The following is a 26,304-nucleotide window of genomic DNA, read 5'->3' as shown; positions in this document are numbered from 1 at the left end:
TATATCAAATTTTTTTAAATGGTGCCTAAACTATAAAAATCTAAATTTTAGTCTCCAAACTTTTTGAACTGCTTTAATGTTGCCCTTCACCCATTTCAGGCACCTTTCTCCCACCAAAAATCCTACGTGACAGTCATCAATGCCTATGTGGTAGTCACCGATACTGATCTGAAATAAAACTAATATTTTATTATTATTTTTATTTTTTATAAATTTGATGTGTAAAAATAATATTTTGTTGTTATTTTTATTTTTTTTTCATTCTTCTTCTTCTCCTTCCTCTCAACCGACCACTCTAACCGCACCCCCGCCTGCTCCGATGCCCCCCACCCCATCTCACCCCCGCCCCCCGCCCCCTCCAGCCACACCCCCTCCGACCACACCCCCGCCCGCCCCGACCCCCCTCTCCGATGCCAGACCCCCCTCTCCTTCCTTCCCTCTAGCCCCCTCTCTGACATTGAGGGTGAATGATCGGTCATCGCCGCTCAAAATCCCAATGCAGGCGATCTCTAATGATAATGAGGATGGAAGAAGGGCGAAGGAGGTGAGCAGCGACGACGGCAGTGAGGTGAAGGGAGGGAGGTTGGAGAGGAGGAAGGATGCAGGGGCAACCGTGCGGATCCATCGTAGAAGAAAGAAAAAAAGAAAAAAAAACAAAAAAACAAACCCACCTTCACCCTCCCCTATTCAGTGGAAACAGAAAACCCCCTTCCCCTCTTCTCTGGCACCCTCTCTCCTTCTATCTCTCCCTCTCTACCTCCCCCATGCATGCTCACTTTCTCCCTCCCCTATTTTGATGGGAACCAAAGTAGGGCATGTGGTGGGGCGAGCGCTAGGGCAGGTAGAGGGTGTGCACTGGGGGAGCGAGGGTGCGGCCAGAGGGGGTGCGGCGGGGCGGGAACCAAGGCGGGCGAAGGAAGGGGGTGTGCACCGGAGCGAGCGAGGGTGCGGTGGCAGTGCGGGTAGATAGGTCGGTCAGGAGGAAGGAGAAGACTAGGTCTTCTTTGTTCCTCTTTTTTTTATGCTTTGCGATTCGTGCGGAGTGCCTAATTGTCCATGTAAGTACCGGTGAGAGAAAGTTGCCAAAAATTGCTAGAAGGATAACATTAAAATAGTTCAAAAAGTTCAGAGACTAAAACTTAGATTTTTATAGTTTAGGGATCATTTAAAAAAACCCGATAGAGTTTAAGGACTACAGACATAATTTACTCAATTTTTTATTACTATGCCAAGGTACAGCGACAATCACGGTTCTAAGTCAATTTTCTTATTTGTGTAGTCGTAGCAGACTCAGACTCATCATGAATTGAGATGCCTGATGTATTTTTTAAAATTATTTTTTAAAAGAAATCACCCACCCGCAATGCCGCCCTCACCCACCCTCTGGTCCCTCGCACCCCACTTCCCGTGGCCCCCACGCTTCACCCAGCCACCCGCACTGTCACACTCACCCACCCGCACCGCCACCCTCACCCATCCGCACCACCCATGCAAGTGGCGATTTCTCTGATATCACTCGCCCATGATGAATCTGAGTCTGCTACAGCTGCAACATAGATCAGAAAGTTGAGTAAGAAATCATCGAGGGACCAGGGGCTGGTGCAGTGGGTGGCTCGAACGGTCAGGGGGCTGGGAACGGTGCTAGAGATGCGACGGTCGATTGGGCAAAGACGAACGGTCGGGGGGCCAGGGGCGGAGCGGCCGAGGGTTGTGGGGGTTGTGGCATGCAGGGGAAGGAAAAGGAAGGAGAAAAAATAAAAAGAATTATTTTTAAAATTTATTTTTTAAAAATTAATAATTTATTAATAAAAATAATAAAAATAACAATAAGTATTAAAAATAATAATGATAAATAAAATAAAATATTTAAAAATATTTAAAAATAAATTATTTTTTGTAATAAAAATAATTAGATTTTTAAAATAATGATAAAATATTATTTTTAAAAAAATAATTTTAAAAAATGTGAGGACACTGAGGAGCAACCCTTTATCCCAACCCTATTAAAATTTTTAATAATAAGCGGGGAGAATTGGTACTTTTGAAGAGGAAAAAAAAACCCTCCTCCCACCGCTGTCACCATCGTTTCCTCCACGAAAGGCTAGACAGTGGTCTCCATCAGCCTAGTCCACGCTTTTTGTAGACCACACGACCAAAAAGCGTATGGTAGAAAGGAAAAAACCTCCCCACAATATCCCGTGCTGCACCACAAGCTCTCGCTCCTTCCCACCACTCCTACCATTCCCTTTATTTCTCCTCCTCACTCACTCATTTCCCACATAGAGCTCTAACGAGAGACGAAGAAATTCCCCAACTTTTCTTTGCTTTTTTTTTCTTGCCCTCCAGTTTTGGGCTCCGAGAGAGGGAGGAAGGGCATGGCGGCTTCTTCTTCTTCGGAGCCTGCGGAGACCCTGGAGTACACCGCCACATGGGTCGTGGCCGCCGTCTGCACCGTGATCGTCATCATTTCTCTCCTAGCCGAGCGGTTCCTTCACTACCTTGGAAACGTACGCTCAAAGCTACCATTTTTCTTCTTTTCCTTGCTTTTTTCAGTGTTTGTTATCTTTTTGGTGAATTGCTGAGCTGAAATTAACTGAATGTGAACTAGGTTCTTGAAGTTCTGATGTTTTCGCTACCAAAGTTTTCATTTTTCTTCTCTCAGAAGCAAAAAGTTGTCGTTTTTTTAAGCTGGCAGGACTAATTTATTCGATATGTTGAGTTAAGAAGGAACTTGTGGTCCTTATTGGACACCAGCAGGGACTTTTAGGCTCTCTGTAGTACTTCCAGGTTCTGAGCGGTGGGATCCCGAACGTAGAATTTGCTCGTGTGATAAAGGATGACGTCAAGATTCTCTGACAAATGAACAGTGGTGCAAGAATGGCCCCACACCACCACTAGCTAATTGCTATTTTAATGCCTGACAAAAATGCCAATTTGGTGGAAGGAGGATGGACCATGAGACTGCGTGAACCTTGAACATGAGATTATTCCCCCTACGGTCCTATATCATAACCAAATCATGATCTATACGGGCATTGCATCATCATATGTCTATTCAAGTTTGTGTTTTGTTTATTGTTTCAACTATTTCTGTTGGTGCATTAAACCAGTCTTGAGATACGTGGCATCATCATACGAGATCAAAGAGATATCAATCTTGAGGCATCAGATCGCAGCATACCAATTTACCTGTTGGCAGATTCAGCTCAGTAAATCATACGAGATCAAAGAGATATCAATCTTGAAACATCATATCGCAGCATACCAATTTACCTGTTGGCAGATTCAGCTCAGTATTTTATCGAGCTGAATAAAAGACACCCTTATATTCATCCGGAGGACGTCTCAGCTGACAAAGAAATATTCAGATCGGATATCTATCGACCTGAACCTTGATGCCTTCTTTATCTGGGATGAATATTATGGCATCTCTATTTCACCCTGATCATCGATCGAGATGAGTTATTATAATGACAGACTTAATCATTCTGCAAACGCTCACGGTGTTTCCTCAACCAGACCACAGCTGGCCATAATCTCATGTCCAGCTCATATGCACAGTTGTACGCTAGCTTATTTACAGGTGGCTCTCTAACCGCCTAACAAACTCCTCTAACGGCCTAACAAACTCTAGAACGGTCTCAACCCCTCTATAAATAGAAGGTCAGGGATCTTCCATCGGAAAGTTCTGCTCTCTAAAACTAAGAAAAACTCTGTCTGTCGAAAATTAAGTCAGACTCTTGGCTCTTACCCAGTTCTCTTCTAGTTTTATTCAATTTCTCTTGCTCTTCTACTCTTTTTCATTGCCGTTCTCAAAGCTAGAACTGACTTAAGCATCGGAGGGTCAAGAATCGGAGGATCTCCATCTAGTTTTTTGACTAATTTTGCAGATTGGTGGAGTTCTCGCCAGGTCGCAAGGATCGCTCTAGTCCCATCTCACTTTAGTTGATCTACTCTACTCCAGATTTTGAGTCTTGCTGCAACAGATTGACGCTAGAGGAAGGATATCCTGATTTTTTTTATGAAAAAGATGATCAAAGCATGAGCTCAGTATCCCTCTCCCTCTGCTCTTAAAGAAGAAGCACCTGAGGTGCCACCACAACAGTCAATTGCTGTTGATCCTCAGTAATTCAGCTTTCTTGTTCAGCAAGTCCAAGCCCTGACAGCAGCTGTTTAGCAGCTTCAAAAAAAAGAGGAGCAACCGTCTAAAGAAGCTCCTCCCCCAAATGCTTTGTCTCAGCACAGCCCTTAACCAGCCCATCAACCATATTGATGAGGCTAATAGCGAATTTGTCCTCAATACTCTGAAAGTTCAAAGAAAAGGCGACCTAGAGCACCAGGTCCTGGATCTTGAAAGGCATCTAATGGAGCTCCAAGTAAGAGGTCGATCTCAAAATAAAGATAGTTTCAATCTTTGATCTTCTTTTTCTCATAAAATCTTAAGTGAATCAGTTTTGAACCAGTTCAAGATGCCCACCATCGAATCTTTTGATGGCTCTGCTGATCTAATGGATCATATCGAGAGTTATAGGGCCCTCATGGCTTTATAAGGGGCTTTTGATGCCCTATTGTGTATTGCTTTTCCTGCAACCCTCAAGAAAGCGACGAGAGTTTGGTTTTTCAGACTCCCACAAGGGTCCATCTATTCTTTTGAGTAGCTTGGGAGGATGTTCGTCACTTATTTTGATACTAACAGACCTCATTTAAGGTATGTGGATAGTCTTTTCTCTGTTCAACAGTAGGAAGGAGAATATCTCCAGAAATACATGGCTCATTTCAACACAGCCATCTTAGAAGTAAAAAATTTTAATGAATCAGTTGCCATGTCTGCTTTGAAAAGGAGACTCCAAAGCAATCATCTGATTTTTTCTCTGAACAAGAACTTTCTGGATACTTACGACAAGATGCTTGATCGGATGCGTAAGTACGCCCACATCGAGGAGGAGGCTATCTTAGGCAGGCAAAGAAAGATAAAAATGAGAAAAAATGATCGAGGGAGAATGATGAGCAGATTGAAAATTCAAATGGATCTCGAAAAAATTCGAGGTCAAGAAGCCCACCTCAGCGCTTTAATTCTTATGCCCCTGTCTACTCCCCGAGCTCAAATTTTGATGGAGATTGAAGGAGAAAGATATCTCCGAAGACCTGGTCCTTTGAACGCCCCTCCAGAGAAGAGAGACAAGTGGAAGTATGGCTGCTTCCACAGAGATCATGATCATGACACCGAGGAATGCAGGCAGCTGTGAGATGAGATAGAAACCTTGGTGCGTCAGGGTTATCTTGGCAAATATGTTAGACCGGCCACAATCAGAGAATATAGGCCTGTAGCAGAAGAAACTTCTGATGATCATAACCGACCAACTGCTAGTGTTATCAATATAATATCCGGCGTCCTACCTGGCACTGATGACCCATCTCCTAAGAGGTAGAGAATTGAAGATGTTATTTTTTTTTTCTGAAAATGATGTAAAGGAGATCCAAACCCCTCATAACGATGCTGTCATCATCTCTATGATGATAGCAAAATATGATGTAAAAAAAGTTCTCGTTGATAATGGAAGCTTTGCTGATATATTATTCTATGATGCTTTCTCAAAAAATAAACCTGACTGGACAGCTCAGACGTATCGGTACTCCCTTTGTCGGGTTCTTAGAAAATCTGATGGTAGCTAAGGAAAAAATTACTCTACCGATTACAGCGGGACAGAAACCAAGGTAGTCAACTGTATAGCTCATTTTTCTGGTGGTCAGAGTCCCATCTGCTTATAATGCTATTCTCGACCGACTTGATCTCAATGCCCTCAGGGCCATTGTCTCTACTTACCATCTGCTGGTGCATTTTTCGATTAAGAAAGGAGTTGGTGAAATACGTGGTGATCAGACAATAGCTCAATAGTATTTTATGATTTTAGCCAAGATAAACCGACCGGCGAAAACTGTGTCTATTGATATACCGGATGCATTGAATGAGATCGAAAAAATCCGAGGTGAACCGACAGAAAAGCTCGAAGCCATTCTTTTAGGAGATAATCCAAAAAAAATGGTTTAGATTGGCATAAACCTTAAGCCTGATTTAAGAGAGAAAATGATCAAGTTTCTATGGGCAAATATTGATGTATTTGCTTGGTCGGCCTCTGATATGCCTGGCATCTCGTCAATGTGATTATTCATAAATTAAATATGGATCCAAATTTCAAACCAGTTCAATAGAAGAAAAGAAGTTTCGCTCCAGAAAGGCAAAAAGTCATTGATAAAAAAGTTAACAAGCTTTTAAAAGTAAGATTCATCAGGGAGGCTCATTACCCGAAATGGATAGCCAATGTTGGTATGGTCAAGAAGGCCGATAGCAAATGGAGGATATGCATGGACTATCAAGATCTCAATAAAGCTTGTCTGAAGGATCATTTTTCTCTGTCGAGAATTGATCAGCTCGTAGATGCTATTTGTGGTCACAAGCTTCTCAATTTTATAGATGCCTTCTTAGACTATAATCAGATCCAAATGGCCCTAGAAGATGAAAAAAATACTACCTTTGTCACTGAAAGAGATTTGTATTGTTACAAAATGATGCCTTTTAGTCTTAAAAATACAAGAGCTACATTCAGTGCCTCATCAACAAAGTTTTCAAGCAATAAATTGATCGAAATATGAAGGTCTATGTTGATGATATGATAATAAAGAGCACCAAAGAAGATTGGCATATTACCGACCTGAAGGAAGTATTTGGAGAACTTAGGAGGCACCAGATGAAGCTCAATCCTAACAAATGTGCCTTCGGGGTTGGCTTAGATAAGTTTCTTGGCTTTCTCATTAATCAAAGAGGAATAGAAGCTAATCCTGAAAGATTAGAGCATTATTGGAAACATAGAAAGCCATTGATTATATTGGGGCCTTTTGTAATTTGGGAGATGGATATACTGGGGCCTTTTCTGACAGCGGCAGGCCAAAAAAAATTTCTGATGGTAGCCATTGATTATTTCACAAAATAGATAGAGATAGAACCTTTAGCCCAAATCATGGAGAAAAAAATGTAAGATTTTGTTTGAAAATCTATAATATGCCGATTTGGTTTAGCTCAGGTCATCATCACTAATAATGGTAGACAGTTGGATAACCTCAAGTTTCAAAAATTCTACTCCAAATTTCATACTGATCACCGACTCACTTCTGTTGGACATCCACAGTCAAATAGTGAGGCTGAAGTAACCAATAGAATTATCCTTCAAGATTTGAAAATAAGGCTCACTGATGCAAAAGGGTTGTGGATTGAAGAGCTACAGAGTGTACTGTGGGCATACTGAATCACATATCAGATTCCAACAGGAGAGGCTCTTTTCAGGCTTACCTATGGGACTGAAGCTGTGATTTCAGTTGAAATTGGTCTATTATCTGATAGAGTCAGAAATTTTCATGAGATGACCAATTCTGACCGGTTGAGGACCGACCTGGATCTTCTTGATGAAGTAAGAAAACAAGTCCATTTTAGAATGGCGATTTATAAGCAGAGAATTGCTAAATATTACAATATCTGGGTGAAACCGAAGTCATTTCAGAAGGACGACCTCGTCTTAAGATGAGTTGAAGTCTCAAAACCTACTGAGCAAGGTAAGCTGGCTCCCAACTGGGAAGAACCTTATTGGATCACTAATGTAATTCGCCTAAGGGCTTATAAAATTGAGAATTTAGATAGGTCTGTTATTCCCTGCATCTGAAATTTTGAAAATCTCAAAAAATATTATTAATAAAAATGCTCTAATGAGCTCTTTCTTGTATGTCATGTCCTCTTATTTATCGAGATTCGGTCCTTAAATCGATAAAATCCCGAAGGGCACGTATATCAATCTGGATTCTAACTCGATAAAGCATCGAAAGGCACATATATCAATTCGAGTTTCAATCCAGTAAAGCCCCGAAGGGCACATATATCAATCCGGATTTCAATCCAGTAAAGCCCTGAAGGGCACATATCTATTAATTCGGATTCCAGTCCGGTAAAGTCCCAAAGGACACATATATATCAATTCGGATTTCAGTCCGATAAAATCCTGAAGGGCACATATATTAATCTGGATTTCAATCCGGTAAAGCCTCAAAGGGCATATATATCAATCCGAATTCTAGTCCAGTAAAGTTTCGAAGGACACATATATATCAATTCGGATTCCAATTCGATAAAGCACCGAAGGGCACATATATCAATCCGAATTCCATTCCGATAAAGCTCCGAAGGGCACACATATCAATCCAGATTTCAATCTGATGAAGCCCTGAAGGGAACATATATCAATCCAGATTTTAGTCTGATAAAGCCTCGAAGGGCATATATATCAATCCAGATTCCAATCCGATAGTCCCGAAGGGCGTACCTATTAATCCGGATTTCAATCTGAAAAAGCCCCGAAGGGCTTGATCCCCCCATCAATCGATGAGTCTTATGTCAAGCACGAGACTGAAAGGATCTTACATCGATTTCGAACTGATATGATATTATATTAATCTTTGGAGCGAGATTGTCTTCGGGTTCTCTTGAAAACATCGGTCTCCGAATTGAATCTTAAAACTTGATCCATCCACGGTCATACAAATAAAGATACGTCCGAATCTTAATTTTTAATTAATTGATGATGGGTGAATTTAAAGTTATCAATTTTCAGTTTTGTTGAATTATAAAGATATATATGGTTATTTTATCCTGGAAAGCAATGATATTTACTAAAATACACGAATTAAATCATGACGCTTGGAAAAAAATATTTCTTGCATTGATATGGAAAGAAAGTACAGAAGCGAGAACCCATATCAGGTTTACACGTTGTAAGAAAAGAAAAGAAAGAAAAAAAAAAAGAAGACATGTATCAGGTCAGTACACTCCAAGAAGAAAGAAAAATTTCTACTGAATGATCACCGGCACATCGGAGCTCTCCTTGATTGGTTCTTTTTTGGTTTGCTCCAACTTTCCAATAGTATCGATGGTAGCAGGCTCTGCGGCTGGGTGGACTCCAGTTTCTTGCCGGCCTCGAGAACTTCAATCTCTACTAGAGACACCACAGATATAGGCTCCGTGGCAATGGCTTCAGTTGTGTTCACCCCGATAGGAGACCGACCAGATTCCTTCACTGGCTCCTCTGCCGCTTCAGGGGGCAACTCAAGATCTCCCTTTACTCGCCTGGGCTCTCATCAAGACCAACTCACAACTCTCTCCTTCACGTCTGGTACCATTGCCCAGCCACTCTGCCTGTCTTCTTGTGGTCCTTCTTGGGTCAGGTCATTCTTCACTCTTGTGACAAGGGAGACCTCTCTTCGCATACTGACCCTCCAGTTAGTTCTACTTCTGGGGTGAAGCTAAGCACTCAGGGCATAAGGGTGGGCTTTTTGGTTCTTATTAATTTGCTTTTTTAGGCCCTCTATTCTAATGATATGGATTCGACTTGTCGGGTGATTATGAAAAAGTGAGTTGTTCCTCTTCGGAGTCAAATTTTGGTTTGGATGCAGATGATACTGACACATCGCCTGATGCTAAGGGATCAGGATATTTTGTTTCAAGAGAACTTGGATCCTTTGGTTTGGGAAAAGCTGCTTCACGCTCTTGCCTCGGTTGCTTCGCAAGCTTGCTTTGCTCTAAGTCCTCGACAGCCTCCTTTGGAGTGATCTTGGAGATATCTATCTTGGGATATAATTTTTTGATCAGGTTGTGGCACTAACTGAAGGTGTAATCATATGCACTCTTGGAGCTTTCAAATAATTCATCCTCGAACTTCTCGGAGGCTTTGTATAGCTCCACTGCCTTAGCCACTCTGTCCTGCTCCTCCTTAACTTGCCTTTTTAAGGCCTCTATGGCTTTCTCACGAGCCTTATTGGCCTTTTCCGCCTCTCTAAGCTTTGGCTCCACCTCTCTAAGCTTTGGCTCCAGTTTCTTATTCTTCTTGGCGATAGTATGCAGATCAAAAATCTTTTTCTCTTGTTCATTGACTTTTCGCTGAAGATCTAGTAGGTTTTGATTCTTCTCCTTCAGTGCCTTCAGCTTTTTTTCAAGTTGATGTTTGAGTCCCGCAGCGAGTTTGGACTCCTTTTTCTTCTCCTCCTGGAGAATGATTAGATTGGCATCCATGGTCTCTTTATTCTTCAATAAGTAGGCCATGTTCCCATACATGATCTTGAAGTCGATGGCGACCTGCAAGACAAAGGTTCAGGTCGGTCATTCATTGAAGTAAAAAAAAAAAAGAAAGAAAGAAAAACTCAGATGCATGAGCTGTTCGAATCCATGGTTGGCGATCTCATCTAGTTTCTTTTTTCGATGCACCTCTAAATTGACGGTTGGCATCACCGATTCGAGAAGATCGTGGCCCGATCGGGGCTGCTCCAAGAGTGAGATCCTTGTCACGGTATCTCCCTTGGACGAGCTCGATAGGGCCGCGGAAGTTGTGGTTGCTTGCGTCCGATCTCTTTGGAGGGCGACGCAGGTCGGGCATTGTTATTCTTGTCCTCACCACAGTAGGTTGGCAAGGTGGGGGTTCCAGTGATAAGGTTCGGAGAGAATTTTGTGGTCTCCAGAAGGCTTCACTTCTCCCCGAGTTAGCTGGAGAAGGGGTCGCTGAAGAAGATTGGGACCCTGCTTGGGCAGGAGGAGGCACCGCATCTTTGACTCTCTTCGATGCGGGATCGATGGCAGATGATTTTGGTTGGTCCTTCCTCTTTCTATTCTCCACCTTCATCGGATTGAACTTCATTTTTATATTAGATATGTGTTTCAGAATAATGAAGATGAAAAAGAAAGGGAGAAGTTAAAAAGTAAAATACTTCGATCTTACCCCGAGGAGAGTACAAGTTGATACTGGCATCATACAACGTCTGATCATTTATCAGAGAAGATAATTTGGGTGTTTTGGTGGTAATCAGGGTTGAATGAGCCACCACATCTTCGGAGAGAATTTCATCATTGGAGTTATGTTTGATGTCCAGACGCCCCTAGGAAGTCCTAAAACCACATTGACTGGGAGCCCGGATAAAGAAAAAATGGTCTTTCCAGCCATGAATCGAAAAGAGAAGGCTAAGTCCAAATTTATGATTTTTTCAAGATGAGAAGTACCACCAACTTTTCTTACTTGGATGCCTTTTCAAAAGGACCAAAGACCTAAACAAGGAGATTCTAAGATCTATGTGGAGAAAATTATGCATGATTATGAATATTATAATCATCCTAATTACGTTCGAAGTTATCTGAGTGGGGTGGGATCCTATAGAAATTAAAGATATTGCTGAAAAAGAGTGCAATGGAAATCGTAAGCCAGATCGAAGGGACTCGTTGTAGAAAGCTATGCAACCTTCGGGAGGTTCAGTCACTCGAGCTTTCGGATCTGGCACTATCATCTCATACTCGTCGGGTATGTCATATTTGTCCTTAAGGATTATGAGGTTCTCCTCGGTCAAAATAGATCTCTCTATTTTCGGATCGAGGTAGTCCGTGAGATCATGCACAAGAGATTCTGCGCTTTTATTTGAACTTTCTTCACCTATGGAACCGATTTCAGGATCCTTCTGAGGTGGATTTCCTACCTCAATAGCCAGTAAAAGCTAGGTCGATCTAATCGGTGAGTCACTTACGGTCTCTTCCCCCTTTCTACCTCTCTTGGATATGTTTCTCGGGCGAAAATGTGAGGGAAAAAATGAAAAAAATCGAAAGAGAAAGAAAGGCTACCCTACGGCTGAAGAGAACAAATGAGGGAGGATCATAACTAAGAGACACAAATGAAATCCTTCCAAGAGATGAAGAATGGACTCTTCTCCTCCTGCTCCGGTGAAGCTTCTTGCTGTCTCTGATGACCGTTCGACGCTAAGAAGCCTCTGGAAATAATTTGATAGCACCTTCGCATGATAACAGCAGAAATGAATAGTGATCGGGGGCCAAAAGCCTTTTATAGACGAACCGACAGTCTGGATTAACTGATCTCCTTGTCAATTTGTGACATCTGGCGTTAATCTGACGCTCGATCAGATGGCGGTTAGGCACATCTCCCTCCAGATTCTGCTACGACAGATCGATTCGTGCCCAAGCTGATAAGCCAATCAGACGTTGATAGATGTCACACTCTTATTTGATATTTTCAAATTTTCCATCCAAGCAATGATGATAGAAGATCTGATGGATCATTTCCTAAAAGGTCAAATCTCTTTGTTTTTAATCAAGTAATTCATTTTTATGCTCTCAAGGTGCGGCGCATTTATTTCAGGTAACGACAACACCAGCTCGAAAAATCTCGAGATAAAATATGGAGATAAGATCTCCTGATCGGTGAACGATCGAGTCAAAACTCAAGTGTGGAGATAAGATCTCCTGATTGGTGAAAATCGGATCAAAAATTCAAGTATGGAGATAAGATCTCCTGATCGGTAAATGATCGAGCCAAAAAGCAAATATGGGGAGATAAAATCTCCTAATCGGTTAAAATTGGATCGAAAATTCAAGTACGGAGATAAGATCTTCTGATCGATAAAAAATCGAGTCAAAAATTAAATGTGGAGATAAGATCTCCTAGTCAGTGAAAAATCGAGCCAAAAGTCAAATATAGAGAAGATTTTCTGATCAGTGAAAACTAGATCGAAAATTGAAGTACAAAGATAAGATCTCCTGATCGGTGAAAAATCTAGCCAAAAGTCAAATGTGGAGATAAGATCTTCTGGTCGGTGAAAATTGGATCGAAAATTTAAGTACGGAGATGAGATCTCCTGGTCAGTAAGAATTGAATCAAAAATTCAAGAACAGAGATAAAATCTTCTGATCGATGAATGATCGAATCAAAGACAAATATGGAGATAAGATCTCCTGGATGGTAGGTAATTGGGCCAAAAAGGTTAATGCAAAAATAAGATATCCCGACCGGTAAATTTCGGTCTCTATGGCAAATGCTTTTCAAATTGATGAAAATTCTACTTTATGAAGATACTCTTACTTTCTAATCCGATCAAAAAATTATCACCTCGGATATAAGAAGTGGGGGGCAAAGTATTGGTGCATTAAATCAGTCTCAAGATACGTGGCATCATCATACAAAATCAAAGAGATATCAATCTTAAAGCGTCAGATCCCAGCATACCAATTTACCTGTTGGCAGATTTAGCTCGATATTTTATCGAGCTGGATAAAAGATACCCTTATATTCTATTCCGGACGATGTCTCAACTGACAAAGAAATGTTCAGATCAGGTATCTACCAACCTGAACCCTAATGCCTTCTTTATTCGGGATGAATGTTATGGCATCTCTATTTCACCCCGATTATCTATCGAGGTGAGTTATTGTAGTGACGGACTTAATCGTTCTGTAAATGCTCACGATGGTTTCCTCAAACAGGCCACAGCTAGCCACGATCTCATGTCCAGCTCGTATGCACAGCTGCATGCGAGCTGACTTATAGATGGCTCTCTAACCGCCTAACAAACTCCTCTAATGGCCTAATAAACTCTCGAACAGTCTCTTCAACCCCTCTATAAATAGAGGGTTAGGGATCCTCCATCGGTAAGTTTTGTTCTCTGAAACTAAGAGAAACTCTGTCGGTAGAAAATTAAGCCAGACTCTTGGCTCCTACCAAGTTCTCCTTCAGTTTTATTCAATTTCTCTTGTTCTTCCACTCTTTTCCACCCCTCTCAAGGCTCAAACTGACTTAAGCATCTGAGAGTCAAGAACCGGAGGATTTCCATCCGATTTCTTAACTGATTTTGCAGATTGGAGGAGTTCTCGTCAGGTCGCAAGGATTGCTCCAGCCCAATCTCACTCGAGTCGATCTACTCTAATCCAGATTTTGAGCCTTGCTGAAACAATTCCTTTCATCAAGGGCTACATCGTTTCTCGATGCATATTTTTGTAAATCATACTTCGCAATTTCCACTTAAATAGATTTTAGGTCTGCATCTTCTCATTTCCTTCCCACTTCAAATAAATTTGAGACTCTTTCCTTCAAGATTTGTCATCTCAGTACTAGATCATGTACCAATACCATCCTATTATAACATCTGTACATGGTTCGGTGCGATACAACAGTGTCAGTATGGTACTATACACCGTATTGGTACAGCAACAGTATGGTATGGTACACCCTATATCGGATAGTACAACAGCCCTTGCTTTCCTTAGTAGAGCCAATCATATCTTAAACTCTGATAGATGCAACTCCTTTGCTTCATCTTTATGAATTTGTAAATTTTTCCTAGTTGATTTAACTGTGTATCATCATAAGCATTAAAATTTATCATTATTAACCAAAAGATTACATACTGAATGCAATTTTAGTACAATGTATGTGGATGTTCTTACAGAAGCGAGAGGCCCCAAAGAGACATAATGGCATGTACAACCATGATTCTGTAGTGAGGCAGACCAGTGGATGAGCACAAAAGCTAACATGCGTTAATTTATTAGTTGGTTATTTATGGGTAAACTCTAAAATAACATGAGTAGACAATTGTGGATGTTAAAATAACAAGGTCGGCAGAAAATTAGGAGGAATTGTTGGAAGTGGCAAGAAAGGATCCAGTAAACCTTCTCATAATTGTTCACTAGAACTTGATCCATCGTGAAGATTTCAACTTGGATGACACATCTGTCTGATATGGCTGTTTTCTGTCCACACACATCCTTGACAAACTACAGAAATGTTCAACACAAAGTTTGATGGTGATCAGGTCATTTTGTATGTTTCATATGTGATTGGAGTGCATGAGAAGTATGAAGTCATCATGCATTTAATTGATGTAAAAAATCTTTTTACCATGTGTTTGCAGTCCTTATCTGTTAATCTCCTCCTGGCATTTTTTGTCATCTTCTAGCCCTTCTTTAATTATCTTGTTTCACATTACCTTTCAGTTTCTGAAGCATAACCAACAAGATGCACTTTTTGAAGCCTTACAGAAACTAAAGGAAGGTTAGTTGTGATGGGGACAATCTACTCCCCCACCCCCTTTCCCTTAAGCACTGCTCTTGCCTTGTGGCTAATTCTGATGTAGTATTCTCATGGTTACAGATAGCTAGCAGGGTAGCCTGATGTTTTGCATTTTTATTACAAGATATCTATGCTTACATATTATTGATTTAATATTCTATTCCTTTTATGTGTCTATATATGGTCTGTATTTATAGTCTGCAGGTATGTTCACTATTTTGTGGATATATAAAGTCCTAGTTCAGGGGAAAATGCTTTTGGAATTGTTGCTGTCTGTATTACTACATGTTGCCCAAAACATTTGCATTCACTCTAATGCTTGTTCCTCAACTTTCATTGTATCAAATCTTGGAATTGTATTGATGGGACTTTAGATACAATTCGTGAGAAATTTAACCATTTGGTCTGTTTTGATGTATTAAAACCCTCTTATCTCCCTTTCTTCCATTTTTCCGAATGATGAGTTACATTAATTTTGAACCCAGTGCTTGTCACTTTTCTTACCTTTTTGACCGTTGGCAAAATTTTCAGTTCTAATTCAGTAAAAAACATCCAACCCCTTTCTGATAACAATTACTGTTCTTAAACAATAAAAAAATCCCAACTACATGTACATCTCGTTTTTCCTTCTGGAATTTTAGCATTGATCCTCAATTTTCATGGGACAGAACCCACTGTTAAAACCCATGATTTTTTTAGCCGATATGATATGCACTCTTTCCCATCATTGGCTTATTGCAGTGAATTCTGTCCTCATGCATGAACTGTCTCTCTGATGCTTAACCATCTTCATTGGGGTTTCTATGTTCCTCTGGACCTTGTATTTTTCTGATAACAGCAAATCCCCTACTACTAGTTTTGAGATCCTAACTTTCTCTTGCTGCCTGCAACATTCACAAAGCTAGAATAGTGATTCACATGTTGGTCCCTGGTCTTGCATTTTGACTATTGCAAAACTCATTTCTCCGCTACTTGTGGTCCACTACCTTTTGGGCTCTAAGATTTCTTGAGCTTCTCTTTATTCACACTCTTATTTCTGGACCCTGTCTCTTGTTGTTTAATTATTGCCTGCACACATCTTGCTTATTGTATCTGTGACTTAAATCTGTGTTTCTGGAACTTCACAGCCTCCATCCATTGTTTATGTTAAGGCCTGATATATATTGTAGACCCCTTCTCTAACAGCTTACGCTTTCTGGATCTAGTGGTTACCTAATGTAATCTTCTCGAGTCTTTTCTTCCCTTGACTTGTTCCTGGTTGAGTTGTTCTTGACTTGTTTCTACATCGAATCATTCTTGACCAATTCATGCCTTCATGTGCATGGTCCAGGATTGTTGACCTCTTCTCTAACAGCTTAAGCTTTTGGAGTGTTAATGGTTAGCTAACAGTTTTTTACCTCAGCTAATCATTTGTTTTACTGTCTCATACTGCTTTTCCTTAATTCAGCTATAGCTAAGAAAACTGGAATCTAAGTACATCTCCAGATAAAACTGCCATCTATATCATACTTGATCAATAACATGAGCTTTATGAACCTATTAGTTTCCCATGGAACTCTTGCAGATCAGGTCCTGGGAAAATTTGCTGAATTCTCTTCTGGAATGTTGATTTGTTGTTTAATTGTACTTTGTTCTCTAAACTACCTTCCTTGTATCATCCTTTTCAGTTGGATCGTATGCCTCTTTTCGTGGTGGGTCTATTGTTTATGCAGGTGGCTGATTCATGTTTCATTTTTGGCGTCCACATGCACCCTCCTTAAGTTGGGGTGATTGGAGGTACTAGCATATTGATTTATACTAGAGCTTTGCCACGTGCAATATGTGAATAACTCTCGAAGATCAGTATGTGATGGCAATTTTGATCCAATAATTGAAAGTGATTCAATTGGGATAAGAAAAGAAAGATGAACTTCAAAAAAATACACAGACAGCTGTTATCTAAAATTGAATGAGTTTATTGGGGTGTACCAAAAAGAAATGAGTTTAGTGGGGGGATGAAGAGCCTCAAGAAATCTCTCTCACATTCTTGGGACTTCCATACTGTCCTGATTCTTTAATTCCAAAGAAAATGAAAAGAGGTGGATGGTGCTTTCTCTTGTCATTCCTTAAGTTTCCCATTTTGAATTCCTTGTTGTCACATTCAATTATCATGCACAATGTTTAAGATTGCAATCTTCTTGCGATTCCATTATGTTGTTTGGCTCGGTTAGTTTGGCATGCTTGATCTAATTGTAAATGCAGGAATCTGATCCAAGGCAGCCCAATGTTCAATCTGTATTGTTATATTTTATTCGAGTCAAATTCATAGTGGAATAATGTAACTCTTGTTTTAATATGTGGGACTAGGAGCAGGATCACTTTTCTTTGTCTGCTTTTTATTCTAGATTAACTTTTGAGGCATGTAAGGATTTCAACTTCTAGACGACACAATGAAAATTGTCCTTACAGAACTAAGCACCTTTACATGTTCTTGAAAGCTTGGAATCATAAATTAGCTTACCATTGGATAATACTGTCAACTATCTTGCAAGTCTTGTTATATTGGTAACCAATGCTCCAGCATAGTAAGTGAGTTCATGGTGCATAACTTCCTTTGTGCCAATGATACATAAGGACCATCGCTGACAAAATACTCGTTTATGCTTGTATGGATGCAGAGTTAATGCTTCTTGGTTTTATATCCCTCCTGTTAACTGTCTTGCAAAATACAATCCGCCAAATATGCATCCCAACAAGTGTTTCAATGCACATGCTTCCTTGCAAGAAGGAAGGCTTTGCCCCTGAGCATGAGCTTCATCGTGGAAAGGTTTTGTCACATGGACTAAGAAAGCATAGCCAGAGGCTTTTGTCTGAGAGTTCTGATTCTGAATTTTGCAAAAAAAAGGTACATTTGAGAACTTAGCTTGTTTCTGGATTCTTGTGAAAGGAATAACATTATTTGGAAGGATTTCTGAACAAATTTTTAAATGAAATAATGTCTATTATGGACCATATAAATATAAGTATTTATCATAGGTTATCTGGTAAATAACTGGTCTATCTGCATGAAATGGTAAAAAGAAAATATGTTTCAGATGCAACATATTATATGTGCATATCAGTGAGGCAACTAATATGTTATGGAAAGGTAAGGCGCTTTAGCAAAGGAGGTGCATTGCATTCAAGCTTGTATTATAAAGACACTTCAGAAGATGGGTTTAAAGAGTGCTAATGATATTAGATATTGCAATACTTCATGATACAATGAAACACTTCTACACAATTATGTTCTATGTGAAGTGATTTACACATAGTTTTTGCATCTATATTTACTTCAATTATAGTTTAATCAATTCAACTTTAAATATCAGAAGTTTTATGTTTTATAACATGTTTTTGTTTCTACGAGTTTCTTGTTCCCAGGTCAAGGATGAATGCAGCTAACGATGGTATCCAAGCTTGTTTTACCGTCAAATGTCAGAATTTGCATTATGCAGAGAACTAGCAATAATTTTGAGAGAAGAAAACTGGCAATATTAAATAATGTGATACTTCATGATAAGACAAGATACTTCAGGAAACTTTTTTTCTGTATGCGATGAAACAGTTCTTGAAGTAACAACAGATAAGACGACATAAATTAAATCACGGCATACAAGAATAAAGTTTTAAATTTATTTTGGCAATTCAAAATTGAAATATCAAAATATTTAAAATTTTAATGTCTTCTTTGTGTCAACAGTTTTATGCTCCTTTCTCGAGGATGGATGAAGATAGTAGATTAACTTAAACAAGTTGAAATTAATTTCTTTTTTTTTTTATTTTCCAATAAAGGAAGTTCTCTTTGTGATAATTAGAGCTAAAAGTTGATGCTGATTGGAAATTGTCTGATGATGTTGCTTCGTGCTAGTTACTTGGTTACTGAAAGTTTCATATAATATTGAACACATCAATAGTTCTCTGTGTGTGTTACCTCGATTATTTTGTAAAATCTTCAAATAAATTGCATAGAATGGTTTATTTTTTGGTCCATCAAATGCACAAAGATTGCTTTCTCCTGAATATGGTCTGGTATATGTTATCTATTTAAAGAATAATTAGTTGACATGGGAACTGTCAGTGTTTTATGTGAGATGATGTTTCAATGCTTTGACAAGAATGTTATAATCCACATCCATGCGTATCTATCTGTTTGTCTATGCATGGTGAAGTTATGGTATGCATGTGCATGTAGCTGGGAGTTTACCTTTCCCTCATCACTTAAGAATATCTGAATATGTGACACTCGTATCAGTTCTTTTGTATGATTTTTTTGACAATGGATTTTCGTCAAACTTTTATATTAAACATAACAAGGAGCTGTTTCTAAAAGAAATTGATTTGTATCTGCTTGCTAGATACATAAAAGTACTTTAAAAAGAAAGATCTATATGTATCTGCTTTGTTGCATAGGTTTGTAGTACCTGGGTATTATATCATTTTTCTTTATCATATACATAGTAACTAAGCATGAGAGGATCCCTTAAATAATGTAGTAAGTCCAGTGTTCCATATCAATGCAAGAGAGGAATGTCTTACACTGATGTTGCCTGTGTTTATCAACGTTACCATGTTTTTATATTATAATCTCTACAGAACTGATAAGTGTGAGTATTGACTAATTTCAGCGATCCTGCATGATCTGATCTCAGGGCAAAGTTCCATTGCTGTCCCTTGAAGCATTGCATCAGCTGCACATCTTTATCTTTGTCCTCGCAGTTGTCCATGTTACATTCTGTGCCACTACCATGGTTCTAGGAGGAGCAAAGGTAATGGAGGGTCGACATGTACATACATCTCCTTCCCTTCTATAGGAATTGACTCGATTTTTTGGTAATTTCTGTAGATCAGAAAATGGAAGCATTGGGAGGACAAAATCAGGGAAGGGAATTCAAAGGGAGAAAAATGTAATGTGTTTTGTGCATTGTTTGTGACCCTTAAATTCGTTTTAGACATTTTCGGATGAGTGGCTGTTTTATATGTGATGCCTGATGACATCATTTTGTAGCATCAAGCCGTGCTCATTCTCACCATGAGTTTGGTATGGAGAGTGCTGTCGGAGTTAGGAGAAAGACAATGGTCATAAGCTGGACAGTGAGTTACCATACTTGTCTTGCTTGATAATTGATTATGTATAAATGATAGTGCTAATTCTTTTTCTTTAATTGAAGTATTTGTTGAATCCTTACACCAAAAGGTCATTGCTTAGCTGTAATAGTGTATAAATAAAATTTTATACGAAAAGACACCTTAGAATATTGTTAGTTTCATTGAATCACTTCATGTTAACCTAGGGGAACTAGAATTTTGTTCTTCTGAGTATTTTAGAATATGGAGGTGGGTCATCTTATGATCCATGTCTTATTTTCCTGAATACACTTTTTCTTTTGGGTAGTCCATCCCTTGAAATCAATCCCTTGTAATCTTGAGATGAGGTGTTTAAACACACAAGAAGATTGGGAGCATTTCATTGTAGATGATAGCCCATGCCCCCATAGGGAATCCTTTAAATTTTTCCAATAGATTTTCTGTGTTTCGGTAAATATGTCATCCAAATTTTCTTGAGTCTTTTCTTTTCATATATTATTGTGGGCCTTATTAGAGACTCAATATATTTATATTGTAAACAAATAAAATATTGTTATTAATTTGCTAATTACTTCGTATACATGCAATGATGAAACAGAACCATGGTATTGTAGCAAAGCATAGTTAATGACCCTTCCTTATATTTTCTTTTGATTGGCAGTCATTTTTTTTTCAGGCGACATTCTAATATGCTACTTAATTTACTGAGGATAAATAGTTCTCATAACATATAGATCTGTCTTGCATAATATAATTCTTCATCGAATAGGGAAATAATTTGATTCTGAGATATGGTTCTTTTAATTTCATATTGCATTGTAGATGTCATTCATCAAGCAGTTTTATGCCTCTGTTACCAAATCAGATTATAGAGCACTACGATCAGGGTTTATCATGGTAAGCCTTGATTATTGGAATGGTGATTATTGGTTTTATTTTTTTCCCTCCTTTTGTTGCCGTTGCCAATACTATGCTCATTTAGTTTTTCTTTTAGACAATAAACTATATATATTGGTTGAATCCAGAGACACTGCAGTTCAAACCTAAACTTTGATTTTCACAAGTACATGATGCGCACGCTTGAGGATGATTTTAAGATAGTTGTTGGTATAAGGTAACTAATCCATAAGAAAGAATTCTGTTTCTAACCCTGACATTGCAGTCCTCACTAAATTTAAACTTTCTCTGCATGCAGCTGGTATCTCTGGCTCTTTGTCATCATATTCCTTTTGCTGAATGTGAATGGTATGTTGAAAGCAATGAGCTGTAGCTTCCATTGTGTTAACATCATATAATTTGTCAATATCTCTTTTGTAAGATTTCAAATGATGCACAATTTTCTCATCTTTGCTTTCTTTAATTTTCTTCTGGAAGTGGTGTTCTGAAACAGCACAGTTCTACAGATTAAAAGTGCAATTATCAGAACGATATTTATGTAACTGCTTGGTTATAAGTTCACTGATAATTTACCATATCTACAAGTAAATAGTTCTTTGTATGTTTGAGGAATAATAATTAGAGTTATTCATTATTATTCTTATATAATGTTGTTATTAAGGTGTCCATACTTGGATAATTATACTGTTGTTTTTGTAGTTCAGATACCAAAATTGGTAAAATGGTTGTGTGTGCATGTGTGTATATATATCTTTCTTTTACTTGCTATTGTATTTACTCTTTTCTGCAAGATTTTCTGAACTGGTACCATGGCCCATGCTAGTTGCCTACTAGTATGGTACAAGTCCGTACAGCATCTTGCCAGAGCATACTAAAATAGGAAGAGGGAAGGGGAGAGGGAGGAAGAGAGAGAGAGAGGGACAGAAAGGGGAAGGAGAGAGAGATGGAGACCACTAGAAGGGCAGAGATATGAGCTCCAGCCGCCAAGAAGATGGCTCAAGATGCGGTAGTCATAGAGGCTGTTGTGGGGGGACAGCATTTTTAGTCCAACATCAGTTGTAAATCAAGAGAGAGTATGGCTTATATAGATTAGAATGTTCTCTCCTCCATGAGTAGCCTTTTAAAGGCCAAAATCGTGAGGCCGATAAAAATGACCGCAATCTTCTGGTTGTGGGTCGTAGGCCAAAGCGGACAATACCTCACATATGCAGAAGCAGAGTTAACCTAACTATCCGAGCCATCCGACCTCTTGACCGCAATATTGGCACCTACCATGGGGCCACCTCTTGCCCATGCACACCATGTACACATACTCCTTAACTAGGGGCTAATGTTGTGGAGGGACGATATCTTTAATCCCATATCGGTTCTGAGTCAAAAGGGAGTATGGCTTATATGGATTGGAACATTCTCTCTCCTGTGAAGTACTTTTTAAAGGCCATAACCATGAGGCTGATAAAAACGATCGCAATCCTCGGACTATGGGCCGTAGGCCAAAGCGGACAACACCTCACGTATGTGGGAGCGGAGTTAATCTGACCATCCGAGCCATTCAACCCCTTGACCGCAACAGAGGCAAATATGCAAACCATGCTCAAGAAGAAGACAGTAGTGTCGACAGAAAGGGAGGGAGAGAGGAAAGGAGGGATGGGGAGGAGAGAGGGGGGTGGAGGAGAAATGCTTACCTGGGATAATCGCATCGATCGGTGAGGGTGAGATGAGCACAAGCAAACAGGAGAAACTGAGCGATGAACAAAAATTCTCAAACAAATTCGAAGAAGCCACTTCTCAAATATATAGGCTGAACTGTGCCGGCAAACGATCGGTCCAATTTGATACCCCCATCAGCTAGTTAGGCATAGTTTGGTAATTTTTGCTTTTTTGTGTGTTTTATGTGCGTGTGAGAGAGAGTGAGTGAGAGAGAGAACCAATGGGAGTGCCACCTATCACAAATTTGTGAAGATTTTAACTTTGAATCCCTTCTCAGCACATGCATTTAGGATAGGAGTGCCAATCATCATACCTCAAGTCCCAATGGCTAATAACCATTAATCTTTTATCATCACTCTATGGCTTAATAACGTAACATAAATGCTCCTCTCTATGTATGTAAGTTCTTGTTTCAATTAGAGGTAACCAAAGTTCCATTTTGACTAAGTTCTAACAATTATCATCTAGAAGTAGGCTTGGGTCGGCCCATGGCTCATCAGGCTGGGCTAACTTCGGGTTGGGCATGTGTTAAGGCTTAAGAGAGTTCAGATCAGATTTGGGTTTAAGTGTAGAGCTCATATATTTTTCATGTCAAGCTCAGTCATATCCTTGGCCTGATTTATTCCTGGATCAAGCTTGAGCCAAAGCCTAACAAAGTCTGAAATTGAGCCCAAACTTAGGCCCGAAGCCCAAAATCATTTCCAAAATAGTTATTGTCACCTGCAAAAAAAGGAAAAAATTGTAGTTTTAATCAAGGATCGCAGACTGAAAGCCAAACTCTATGCTGGCCAGCTGACCAGCGGTACGAGTCAATATGCACCCCTACCGAGCCCGAACTAACACGAAAATGGGGGATGAATCAGGGAGAAAAAGAGAGGGAAAGAGAGAGGAGGGAGGAAGAGAAGGAATGGGTGGCCGACAGAGATGCCTGCGGTGGCCACTAGAGGGCCATCGAGGTCTCTTGGGCTGTACGATCCTCCATGAGAGACTGAGAAGAGAGAGGAGGGGGGAGGCAGCAAGGAGGTCGTCAGAGGACCGTCAGATGGCCGAAAATCCCTCACGACGGCTCCGACGGCGCCGGCTGTAGGGGGTTTTGGGCCATCCGATAGCCACGACGGCCCTCCGGCGGCCTTCCCACTGCCTTCTCCTCTCTCTCTATCTCTCTCTTTTCTCGATCTCTCGCAGAGGACCCTAGAGATCTGGAGTCTTGGCCGGCCTTCTCCGCTACTTTCCTCTCCTCCCTTCCTCTCTCTCTCTTCCTCTCTTTCCTTCTCCCTTGCTTCATTTTTGCCGGCATTCCGAATCCAACGATCGAACCACACCGGTTAGCCGTCGGTATGGTTCGGCATGCCCTGAACCGTCCAGTTCAGCAAACGATGGTTTTAATGAAGTTTGTACCATTTATTAGGAAAAATCCAACCTTCCATTAAGCACTAGCAATTCCTTATAGTGCACTTCTTCTGCTACAACAGGGAACCATTATGAGTATGGAAACTCGGCATGTTGATTGATTACCAACTGCAACTGGATTGCTTGGACTGATTCTAGTCTAAGGATTTGACAGCTTGAGGAAGGCAGCTTAGTTATAGTTGATTTTCCATCATCCATTTCGAAGTAGAAAATTATCAAAGCTGTAGTTCAGCTGCAGATATTGATAAGCTCTTGTACAAAATTAAAGTAGATCATTAAATTCTGTGATCTAAGGCAGCATTTTTTTTTTTGGGCTCTTTTTAACCTGTGATTGCTGTTTTCTTTCCATTTTGATGAAAGCTATGGAGGTTTCCGTATATTATCACAAGTCACAAGTGAATATATTTTGTCATTCCTAAATTCATACTTTATTTTTCATATACTGATGTCCATTTGATTATTTGAATATTTAATGTTTTCCAGGATGGCACACATATTTCTGGTTATCTTTCTTGCCTCTAATTGTAAGTACAATGAACCATGTAATTAGCACCAGTTGTCTATGAATAGCTCTTCTCAGCCTGAATGTGCACTAGTTCACTTCAAGTTACAACCTGGAGTTCTTAACTAAGCTCCTGGGTTCTGACTGAATCGTGTGCATAAGCTGTTAGGTTAACTTCAATCATGTTAAAAGTACCATGCTAATCAATGATGTGGGAAATTTCAGCCTCTTCTAGCTGTGGGTACAAAGCTCGAGCACATTATTACTCGTTTGACTCAAGAGGCTGCAGAGAAGCATGCTGATGAGCAGGAAGCACCAAGTGTCAAGCCATCTGATCACCATTTCTGGTTTCGTCGGCCTGGCATCATCCTTTACTTAATCCATTTCATCTTATTTCAGAATTCCTTTGAGATTGCATTCTTCTTCTGGATCTGGGTAAGTAAATTTCAGACAAAAATGTAAACATTAAATGTCATTTTGGGTCACTAATTTATCCTGGTATGCCCAGAGCACCTATGGCTTTGACTCCTGCATCATGGGAAAAATTGGTTACATCATTCCCAGACTCATTATAGGGTAATAACTGGGGCATCTACTTCTCTATTTCATTCTCTAGTTTCTCATGAATATTAGATTTAGGATATAGTATTGGTTGGCTCCATTCTGAGTACTCTCCTTTCTCCTATATATATATATATATATATATATATATATATATATATATATATATATATATATATATATATTATTTTTTTTTAAAAAAAAAGCAAAATGGTGGCAAGCCACCTCAGAGCACTCTCTATTTTTACCTACCATTGTCATTCAATATAATGCATAGATGCTGCTAATTCTCTTATCTCACACTGTTGTTTTAACTGATGATGAGATTGATCACTTCAACAGTGTGACTGTTCAAGTGCTTTGCAGCTATAGCACTCTTCCTCTGTATGCTATTGTCACTCAGGTAAGATCTTGCATCCCTTTCTTTTCCAAACTTTCCTATATTCAGTGCCTGGATCCATATAGTTATTCATGTTTCTATATATAAATGATGAAGATGGGTGACATGTTTAAAAAAGCTATATTTGATGAGCAATTGAGATTGACCCTGCATGGTTGGGCCGAGGGTGCAAGGAAAAGAAAGAGGCCGGGTATTTCTTCATTCCTGAAGAAGTTTAGCTCCAAAAGCAAGAGACAAGACAAGTCTGGCAATGAGGTCCAGATGCAGACGATGGCCTCTGAGGCCTCCGCAGTTATTCCAAATGCCCTTCCAGCTGCCCTGGAAGGAATTGTTGAATCACTGGCTGAGCATTCAGAAACAAGCAGTCTAGAAATGACATCAATTCTGGAAGAGAGCTTGTAGCATCATTTGTCACTCAATGTCAGGGAAGTAAGCAGTCACATGATTTTTTTCCCCCTCTAATGTTATGTCTATTAAACAAACTTACTAGTAGAGCCATGACATTGCAAGTGTGATTTCCATTTTGTTCTTATAAAAATCAGTTCTTCTGATTGGATATTGAGATAATAACTGATCAGTTGAGCTACTATATTATTAAGTTTTCACGGATCCAGGCTTCCAGCTACCATGTTCCATTGCTTTCTATTGTTCTGAAGATGCATCACAAGGAACTCCCTGGACCAGATACTGAAACTTGTGATACAGCTTGTTGCCGAACTAAAATGGCCTCAGGGATGCACAGGATCTCCTTTTGTGATTTGGAGTTACCAAACTCATCTTCTGAA

General features: G+C 39.7%; 1 protein-coding gene across 3 annotated transcripts; it reads left to right on the top strand.

Moving 5' to 3' along the window:
* Window positions 1-2,192: 2,192 nt before the first annotated feature.
* On the top strand, window positions 2,193-26,144 carry LOC105038980 (MLO-like protein 13). Of its 3 annotated transcripts, XM_010914926.4 has the most exons (14): window positions 2,194-2,507; window positions 14,858-14,915; window positions 17,591-17,817; window positions 19,604-19,720; window positions 19,798-19,858; window positions 19,960-20,045; window positions 20,862-20,936; window positions 21,065-21,153; window positions 21,235-21,284; window positions 24,540-24,580; window positions 24,784-24,993; window positions 25,067-25,134; window positions 25,462-25,522; window positions 25,616-26,144. In XM_010914926.4, exons 1-14 carry the CDS (start codon window positions 2,376-2,378, stop codon window positions 25,919-25,921), a joined length of 1,581 nt encoding a protein of 526 aa, XP_010913228.1. In that variant the 5' UTR covers window positions 2,194-2,375; the 3' UTR covers window positions 25,922-26,144. The 3 variants fall into 3 exon arrangements, with proteins under 3 accessions (XP_073098877.1, XP_010913229.1, XP_010913228.1); XM_073242776.1 differs by lacking the exon at window positions 14,858-14,915 and having other exon boundaries at window positions 2,193-2,507; XM_010914927.4 differs by lacking the exon at window positions 20,862-20,936 and having other exon boundaries at window positions 2,193-2,507.
* The last annotated feature ends 160 nt before the right edge of the window (window positions 26,145-26,304 follow it).

Source organism: Elaeis guineensis, chromosome 1 (genome assembly GCF_000442705.2).
Source record: "Elaeis guineensis isolate ETL-2024a chromosome 1, EG11, whole genome shotgun sequence".
Lineage (NCBI taxonomy): Eukaryota > Viridiplantae > Streptophyta > Magnoliopsida > Arecales > Arecaceae > Elaeis > Elaeis guineensis.
The sequence above is the reverse complement of the archived record's forward strand: the minus strand, read 5'-3'. Positions and strand labels throughout refer to the sequence as shown.